Here is a 10,581-nt window from a genome sequence, read left to right as displayed (position 1 = left end):
TCTGGAAATGAACATTCACGCGTTCATCTGGTCTTGTAAGGACTATTGGGATTCTGGTTTCACTCGTTTCTACGATCAAGACACTTCAGACTGCCAGACTTCAGACCAGCCCACATGACCCCCGTCCTATCCAGTCTTCATTGGCTTCCAGTCAAGTCTGGCATAGAGTTTAGGACTTCAGTCCCGACTCTCCGTGCGGTGCCTGGTGGGGCTCCTCAGTACATCACTGATTTGTTGTGCTCCTACTCTTCAGGGTTCAGCCTTCGGTCTGCAGGCCAGGGTCTCCTGAAGACCCCAAGATCTCATTTTAAAACCCGGGGACACCTGGCTGTCGCCCCCAGACTCTGGAATGACTTGCACCAGTCCCTCCGGGGGCTTGACGGTGTTGACTTTAAAAAAAAAAAACATTTGAAGACTTTGCTTCTCATAAACGCTTTTAGTTAATGGACTTAACTTTTTTAAATCTATTTTTTAAATGCTCTTTCTGATGTTGTTTTATTTCACCTACAATATGTTTTTGTACAGCACTTTGCAATTTGTATGTAGAAATAAAATGTACTTATTTAGTGCATCTTTTTCGCACACTGCTTCTAAGATTTATAGATCATCCTCCTTATGTTCAGGCTCAAAAACAGACGTTTCTGGAACATTATTTGTCCCAAAGTAGTCTTTGTTGTCTCTCATCAAGTCTGCCATGATTAGTAGTCTTGTCATTGTTGTTGAAGGGAAACGTGAATGTTGTGATGCTTAAAATGATCAAAATATGTAAATATCACATGTTGTTATGAATGTGACAGATACTACATTACATAAATACTTACAGTGTGTATGTAAAACCTTGATGGATGCTTTTAAATGTTTTTTTAGAGCTTTTTAAAGGCGGAATAGAGAGACTCCTATTACCTCCATTGGTAGCTGACTTTGTTGTACTTGTGCAATGACAATGAAGACATATCCCTATCCATAACCCCTCAACCCTAACCCTAAACCCTAACGCTAACCTTAACCCCAACCCCAACCCTAACCCTAACCCTAACCCTAACCCTTACAAACAAAGTTTTGTTGTACTTGTGCAATGACAATGAAGACCTATCCCTATCCCTATCCATATCCCCAACCATAACTGTGAACCCTAACCCCAACCCCAACCCTAACCCTAACCCTAACCCCAACCCCAACCCTAACCCTAACCCTAACCCTAACCCTTATCAAACAACGTTTTGTTGTACTTGTGCAATGACAATAAAGACCTATCCCTATCCATATCCCCCCAACCCTAACCCTAAACCCTAACCCTAACCCCATCCCCAACCCTAACCATAAACCCTAATCCTAACCCCAACCCCAACCCCAACCCTAACCCTAACCCTAACCCTAACCCTAACTCTAACCCTAACCCTTACCCTAACTCTAACCCTAACCCTAACCATAACCCTTACCAAACAAAGCTTTGTTGTACTTGTGCAATGACAATAAAGACCTATCCCTATCCCTATCCCCCCAACCCTAACTGTGAACCCTAACCCCAACCCCAACCCTAACCCTAACCCTAACCCTAACCCTAACCTTAACCCTAACCCTAACCCTTACCAAACAAAGTTTTGTTGTACTTGTGCAATGACAATAAAGACCTATCCCTATCCTTATCCATATCCCCCCAACCCTAACCCTAAACCCTAATCCTAACCCTAACCCCAACCCCAAGCCTAACCCTAACCCAAACAGTGCATCTGTTTAGCAAAAAGCTTCTAAAACTTGTAGATCATCCTCCTTATATTCAGTTTCAAAATATAAGTTTCTGGAACATCATTTGTACCAAAGTTGGTGTCTCTCATCAAGTCTGCCATGATTAGTAGTCTTGTCGTTGTTGTTGAAGGGAAACGCAAACGTTGTGATGCTTAAAATGATCAAAATATGTAAATATCACATGTTGTTGTGAATGTAACAGATACTACATTACATAAATACTTACAGTGTGTATATAAAACCTTGATGGATGCTTTTAAATGTTTTTATAGAGCCTTTTAGAGGCGGAATAGAGTGACTCCTATTACCTTCATTGGTAGCTGACTTAGTGCATCTGTTTAGCACAAAGCTTCTAAAACTTGTCGATCATCCTCCTTATATTCAGTCTCAAAAATAGAAGTTTCTGGAACATAATTTGTCCCAAAGTAGTCTTTGTTGTCTCTCATCAAGTCTGCCATGATTAGTAGTCTTGTCGTTGTTGTTGAAGGGAAACACGACCATTGTGATGCGTAAAATGATCAAAATATGTAAATATCACATGTTGTTATGAATGTGACAGATACTACATTACATAAATACTTACAGTGTGTGTATAAAACCTTGATGGATGCTTTTAAATGTTTTTATAGAGCCTTTTAAAGGCGGAATAGAGTGACTCCTATTACCTCCATTGGTAGATGACTTAGTGCATCTGTTTAGCACAAAGCTTCTAAAACTTGTAGATCATCCTCCTTATATTCAGTCTCAAAAAAAGAAGTTTCTGGAACATCATTTGTCCCAAAATAGTCTTTGTTGTCTCTCATCAAGTCTGCCATGATTAGTAGTGTTGTCGTTGTTGTTGAAGGGAAACGCGAACGTTGTGATGCGTAAAATGATCAAAATATGTAAATATCACATGTTGTTATGAATGTGACAGATACTACATTACATAAATACTTACAGTGTGTGTATAAAACTTTGATGGATGCTTTTAAATGTTTTTTTAGAGCCTTTTGTAGGCGGAATAGAGAGACTCCTATTACCTTCATTGGTAGCTGACTTAGTGCATCTGTTTAGCACAAAGCTTCTGAAACTTGGAGATCATCCTCCTTATATTCAGTCTCAAAAATAGAAGTTTCTGGAACATAATTTGTCCCAAAGTAGTCTTTGTTGTCTCTCATCAAGTCTGCCATGATTAGTAGTCTTGTCCTTATTGTTGAAGGGAAACGCAAACGTTGTGATGCGTAAAATGATCAAAATATGTAAATATCACATGTTGTTATGAATGTGACAGATACTACATTACATAAATACTTACAGTGTGTGTATAAAACCTTGATGGATGCTTTTAAATGTTTTTTTAGAGCCTTTTAGAGGCGGAATAGAGTGACTCCTATTACCTCCATTGGTAGCTGACTTAGTGCATCTGTTTAGCACAAAGCTTCTAAAACTTGTAGATGATCCTCCATATATTCAGGCTCAAAAACAGACGTTTCTGGATCATCATTTCTCCCAAAGTAGTCTTTGTTGTCTCTCATCAAGTCTGCCATGATTAGTAGTCTTTTCATTGTTGTTGAAGGGAAACACGACCATTGTGATGCTTAAAATGATCAAAATATGTAAATATCACATGTTGTTATGAATGTGACAGATACTACATTACATAAATACTTACAGTGTGTATATAAAACCTTGATGGATGCTTTTAAATGTTTTTATAGAGCCTTTTGTAGGTGGAATACAGCGACTCCTCTTACCTCCATTGGTAGATGAATTTTGCTAGCATTTATTCATGAGTTAGAATATATATAAAATAAGAAAAATAAAAAATACTGTTAACGAGTGATCTAAATACTTGAATTACTTGTACGTACGTTACAACGTGGCACGCTACTTTTGATGCGGCCGTACGTCAACAAGATCGACGCAGGTAGTCACTTTTGACTCATGAAAGCAACAAGCAGCACCACACTCCAAACAATCAAATAGAAGGAGGCAACATCACACAGCAAACAACACACGAGTACACACTACTACTGCTACTAGCAGGGAATAACGAACAACAAAATCCACGACTGAAGTGACAAGCTTGCAAATTGTGGACAAGGAGACTACAGCTATGGAGCTTAGCAACAGGCGCCGCCTTTTAAAGGCACACACACACACACACACACACACACACACACACACACACACACACACACACACACACGCACACACTCTGCTCTCATGAAACGTCCCAACTGTATATGCCAATATGCCAGATATATGTATATATATATATATATATATATATATATATATATATATATATATATATATATATATATATATACATATATATATATATATATATATATATATATATATATATATATATATATATATATATATATATATATATATATATATATATATATATACATATATATATATATATATATATATATATATATATATACATATATATATGTATATATATATTGCCCTGGTTATTAATTACGTTTATTAAAGAGTATTTCCGTCAGTAATTCATATATATATATATATATATATATATACATATATATATATATATATATATATATATATGAATTACTGACGGAAATACTCTTTAATAAACGTAATTAATAACCAGGGCAAGGAAGTATTGCGTTACCCAAGAAAAAAAATAAAAATAAAAAAATAAATTAATTAATTAAAAAAAAAGAAAAGAAAAAAAAAAAAGAAAAAAAAAAAAAAAAAAAAAAAAAAAATATATATATATATATATATATATATATATATATATATATATATATATATATATATATATAGTATTTCCGTCAGTAATTCAATTACTTTTTAGACCAAGTAACAAAAAAAAAAAAAAATTACTTTTTAAAGTAATTCTCTCCAAAACACTTCTTTCTCGGGTTGTTTCAAGCTAACCAGGCGGCTACGTTAGCAATTAGCATACCTGCTCCTGGCTCCCTGGCGTAACGTATGGCCTCGTCCTCCAGTGATAATGATACTTCAGACACTAAGACATACAGTTTATTGTAACTCGGGGGAGCAGCTCCAACTTTGTATGGACCTATAAGTCAGAAGTATTAGCGTACAGTACGTCGTGGCGGCGTACAGTACATGGTGGCGGCGTACAGTACGCCGTGGCGCCGTACAGTACATGGTGGCGGCGTACAGTACGTGGCTACGTGGCTTTTGGTCTTTGGTTGGCATTTAGTCTCATCATGATTCAGGCTCTCCACAGACGGAGAGGAACATGAGCAGCACAGCGCCTCGGTGTCTGCCTCTGCACTGTTGCCTTGGCAACTTTGGCAGACAGGATGTAACGTGCGTGTGTGTGTGTGTGTGTGTGTGTGTGTGTGTGTGTGTGTGTGTGTGTGTGTGTGTGTGTGTGTGTGTGTGTGTGTGTGTGTGTGTGTGACCTCTTGCTTTGTGTTGTCGGCATGTCAGAGAAATGGCACAATCTGTGATATAAAAGCCAGAATGTAGGATTTTGCCTGTGCTGTGCGGGGCATCACCATGGAGACACTCATTTACTGCACGTTTGTGTTGTCTGGCTGCTACCTGTGGGTTTAGCCACCTTTTCAAACATGCCGGAGACTCTTTCAAACTTGTTCAGCGCATCTACAAGATATATTTAGATATATGTGAAAAAAAAAACGTCAGAATAATTATATTTGATAATAGTTGTATAATTGTATTTGAACCTGACAAAAACATATGACATTAATTAATTTAACCTCCTAAGACCCAGCGTCCTCTGAGGTGGACGTTCATGTTAAGTATATAACTTTCTGAGAACAAACGTCCTCCGAAGTGGACATTTGTGTTGAGTTTATAATCTCCAGAGACCCAGTGTCCTCTGAAGTGGACATTCATGTTAAGTATATAACTTCCTGAGAACAAACGTCCTTCAAAGTGGACATTTGTGTCAACCAGAGTGGACATTTGTGTTAAGTTTATAATCTCCAGAGACCCAGCGTCCTCTGAAGTGGACATTCATGTTAAGTATATAACTTTCTGAGAACAAACGTCCTCCAAAGTGGACATTTGTGTTGAGTTTATAATCTCCAGAGACCCAGCGTCCTCTGAAGTGGACATTTGTGTCAATCAGAGTGGACATTTGTGTTGAGTTTATAATCTCCAGAGACCCAGCGTCCTCTGAAGTGGACATTAATGTTAAGTATGTAACTTCCTGAGAACAAACGTCCTCCAAAGTGGACATTTGTGTTGAGTTTATAATCTCCAGAGACCCAGCGTCCTCTGAAGTGGACATTAATGTTAAGTATGTAACTTCCTGAGAACAAACGTCCTCCAAAGTGGACATTTGTGTTGAGTTTATAATCTCCAGAGACCCAGCGTCCTCTGAAGTGGACATTAATGTTAAGTATGTAACTTTCTGAGAACAAACGTCCTCCAAAGTGGACATTTGTGTTGAGTTTATAATCTCCAGAGACCCAGCGTCCTCTGAAGTGGACATTCATGTTAAGTATGTAACTTTCTGAGAACAAACGTCCTCCAAAGTGGACATTTGTGTTGAGTTTATAATCTCCAGAGACCCAGCGTCCTCTGAAGTGGACATTAATGTTAAGTATGTAACTTCCTGAGAACAAACGTCCTCCAAAGTGGACATTTGTGTTGAGTTTATATTCTCCAGAGACCCAGCATCCTTTGAAGTGGGCATTCATGTTAAGTATGTAACTTTCTGAGAACAAACGTCCTCCAAAGTGGACATTTGTGTTGAGTTTATAATCTCCAGAGACCCAGCGTCCTCTGAAGTGGACATTTGTGTCAATCAGAGTGGACATTTGTGTTGAGTTTATAATCTCCAGAGACCCAGCGTCCTCTGAAGTGGACATTAATGTTAAGTATGTAACTTCCTGAGAACAAACGTCCTCCAAAGTGGACATTTGTGTTGAGTTTATAATCTCCAGAGACCCAGCGTCCTCTGAAGTGGACATTAATGTTAAGTATGTAACTTCCTGAGAACAAACGTCCTCCAAAGTGGACATTTGTGTTGAGTTTATAATCTCCAGAGACCCAGCGTCCTCTGAAGTGGACATTTGTGTCAAGCAGAGTGGACATTTGTGTTAAGTGTATAACTTCCTGAGAACAAACGTCCTCCAAAGTGGACATTTGTGTCAAGCAGAGTGGACATTTGTGTTGAGTTTATAATCTCCAGAGACCCAGCGTCCTCTGAAGTGGACATTCATGTTAAGTATATAACTTTCTGAGAACAAACGTCCTCCAAAGTGGACATTTGTGTCAACCAGAGTGGACATTTGTGTTAAGTTTGTGACCTCCTAAGAATCAGCGTCCTCTCCAGTGGACATCTGTGTTAAGTGTGTAATCTTGTAAGAAACGGTGTCCTCTGCAGTGGTCATTTGTGTTAAGTTTATGTCCACTGCAAAGGACGCTGATTGTCAGTTAGGTTAAAAACTTCACACGTCCACACAAATGTCCACTTCGAAGGACGCTAGTTCGTAGGGGAATGTGTATCTAAACACAAATGTCCACTTCGAAGGACGCTAGTTCGTAGGGGAATGTGTATCTAAACACAAATGTCCACTGGAAGCACGCTGTTTTTTCCAGAGGCTACGCACTTAACACAAATGTCCACTGCGGAGGACACGCTTTCTAGACCCAGCGTCCTCTGAAGTGGACATTTGTGTCAAGCAGAGTGGACATCTGTGTGATGTTCATTATAAACTCAACATAAATGTCCACTCTGGTTGACACAAATGTCCACTTCAGAGGGCGCTGGGTCTCTGGAGATTATAAACTCAACACAAATGTCCACTCTGGTTGACACAAATGTCCACTTTGGTGGACGTTTGTTCTCAGAAAGTAATATACTTAACATGAATGTCCACTTCAGAGGACGCTGGGTCTCTAGAGAATATAAACTCAACACAAATGTCCACTCTGGTTGACACAAATGTCCACTTTGGAGGACTTTTGTTCTCGGGAAGTTATATACTTAACATAAATGTCCACTCTGCTTGACACAAATGTCCACTTCAGAGGACGCTGGGTCTCTAGAGAATATAAACTCAACACAAATGTCCACTCTGGTTGACACAAATGTCCACTTTGGAGGACGTTTGTTCTCAGAAAGTTATACACTTAACATGAATGTCCACTTCAGAGGACGCTGGGTCTCTGGAGATTATAAACTCAACACAAATGTCCACTCTGGTTGACACAAATGTCCACTTTGGAGGACGTTTGTTTTCAGAAAGTTATATACTTAACATGAATGTTCACTTCAGAGGACGCTGGGTCTCTAGAGAATATAAACTCAACACAAATGTCCACTCTGGTTGACACAAATGTCCACTTTGGAGGACGTTTGTTCTCAGGAAGTTATATACTTAACATGAATGTCCACTTCAGAGGACGCTGGGTCTTAGGAGGTTAAGGAAATATCAAATGATACCAAAATGCAAATATTGAGCGAATTAATTTGAGCAAAGTCGACAAAGTATCGAGAAAAGGCCGTGAATACTTACAGTAACGCACGTCATTTTGTATTTCTAATACATTTGCGAGCATTTCTTTAAAAAAAACCCAAAAAACTTTTCACTTTGTCAATATGGGGAATTGTGTGTAGAATTTTGAGAATAAAAATGAATTCATTCCATTTAGGGAAAAAAAGGCACTAAACGTGGAAAAAAATGAAGCGCTGTGAATACTTTCCGGACATTCATGTTCGTCTGACACATGAAACGTGACCAATTGCAGGGGGTGCGCCATCCACTTTGGCCGCCAGGTGGCAGTAGAGTGTTGAATGTCTTGTTTTGTGGTGAATCCAACTTTGTTGCTATGTGGAGTGGCGCTTTCCATCATTTTCAGCAGACTGCATTCACAAAAATGATTAAACAGGAATGGGGCCATATGAATCCCCTTCCCTACTGTATGCGACTATGTTGAATTGACCCCTCCCTGACCACCTGAGGGCACCACAGACTTTGGCTGTTCTAGTTTTTGATTTTATTTAGTTTTTTTAAATCTTTTTATTTAATTTTTTTAAATACACTGTAGCACTTTGAGGTTGTTTACTCAATGTAAAGTGCTTTTTACAAATAAAATCGATTATTATTATTATTATTATTTAAATACCCATGTGATCTTTTTGACAGGTAATATCAAAAGGTGAGCAGTCACACCTCCACCCGCAAGCACACACACACGTATCTCACCTATGTACAAGGAGGAGTCCTTCCTGTGGACGTGGTCGTCGATGTAGGACACCCCCAGGGGTTGGACAGGCGTGGCCCCGATGCCCAGCAGGACCTGGGCCCCGATCAGCAGCAGGTACATCATGTTGGTGCTGGCGCGGTCGCCGCATTTATACGCCGAGTCTTTGTTGTCCGAGCGGGTGCTGTTGGAGCACACGTCCCGGCCGTCCTCGGCGTGCCACGAGTCCCCGGCCTCGTACTCGTACTGGTGGGTCAAGAACTCGGGCAGAGCCGACAGCAGCGCCCCCAGCGCCATGACGATGCCGCCGCAGCCGATCAAGCGCGGCCGGTGGGCCTTGGCGCCGAAGTAGCTGACGAAGAGGATGAGGGCCAGGTTGCCGATCTCGAAGCTGCTGGCGATCACGCCCACGTCGGCGCTCTGCAGGTTGAAGCGTCTCTCCAGGGTGGTCAGAACGCTCACCTGGCGGGGGGACAAAGTCCACGGGACAGACCGTGAAAAGTCAGGAGTGCACAGCGGACCGGTACACGTTAAAACTTGGCGCAGCGTTACGTCTAATGATGCCGAGTCAAAATTGGTGAGCAAAAGCCGAGTGGTTCAAAATTCAGGGTAGAAAAATTTGGTGCATTAAAATTAATTGTGTAAAAATTCAATATTAAAAAAATTCAGAGCCGAATTTTGAAATTAGAATTTTGAAATTTGAAATTTGAAATTTGCATTTTGTAATTTGAATTTTGAAATTCAGCGTGTAAAAATCAGTGTGTACAATTTTTGTGTAAATACAATTTTAAAAAGAAAAAGGATGCATGACAATTAATTGTGTCAATATCATTTTTTATGAGTTTTAAAATTCAGCGAGCCGAATTTTGAAATTTGAATTTTGAAATTTGAAATTTGAATTTTGTCATTTAAATTTTGAAATTCAGCGTGTAAAAATCAGTGTATACAATTTTTGTGTAAAAAATTTTTTAAAAAGAAAAAAAATGATGCATGACAATTAATTGTGTCAATATCATTTTTTATGAGTTTTAAAATTCAGCGAGCCGAATTTTGAAATTTGAATTTTGAAATTTGAAATTTGAATTTTGTAATTTAAATGTTGAAATTCAGCGTGTAAAAATCAGTGTATACAATTTTTGTGTAAATAAAATTTTAAAAAGAAAAAAAAGGATGCATGACAATTAATTGTGTCAATATCATTTTTTATGAGTTTTAAAATTCAGCGAGCCGAATTTTGAAATTTGAATTTTGAAATTTGAATTTTGAAATTTGAATTTTGAATTTTGAAATTTGAATTTTGAAATTTGAATTTTGAAATTTGAATTTTGAAATTTGAATTTTGAAATTTGAAATTTGAAATTTGAAATTTGAATTTTGTAATTAAAATTTTGAAATTCAGCGTGTAAAAATCAGTGTATACAATTTTTGTGTAAATAAAATTTTAAAAAGAAAAAAAAGGATGCATGACAATTAATTGTGTCAATATCATTTTTTGTGAGTTTTAAAATTCAGCGAGCCGAATTTTGAAATTTGAATTTTGAAATTTGAAATTTGAATTTTGTAATTTAAATTTTGAAATTCAGCATGTAAAAATCAGTGTATACAATTTTTGTGTAAATAAAATTTTAAAAAGAAAAAAAAGGATGCATG

General features: G+C 38.2%; 1 protein-coding gene across 1 annotated transcript in view; it reads right to left on the bottom strand.

The window, feature by feature from the left end:
- Nucleotides 1–10,581, bottom strand: part of LOC133608248 (solute carrier organic anion transporter family member 3A1-like) — an 85,021-nt gene that overhangs the window by 55,832 nt on the left and 18,608 nt on the right. The window contains exon 2 of the mRNA XM_061963454.1: nt 8,934–9,393. Within this exon, the coding sequence (XP_061819438.1) occupies nt 8,934–9,393 (460 nt within the window). The remainder of the gene's footprint in view (nt 1–8,933; nt 9,394–10,581) is intronic.

Source organism: Nerophis lumbriciformis, linkage group LG06 (assembly GCF_033978685.3).
Source record: "Nerophis lumbriciformis linkage group LG06, RoL_Nlum_v2.1, whole genome shotgun sequence".
Lineage (NCBI taxonomy): Eukaryota > Metazoa > Chordata > Actinopteri > Syngnathiformes > Syngnathidae > Nerophis > Nerophis lumbriciformis.
The sequence above is the reverse complement of the archived record's forward strand: the minus strand, read 5'-3'. Positions and strand labels throughout refer to the sequence as shown.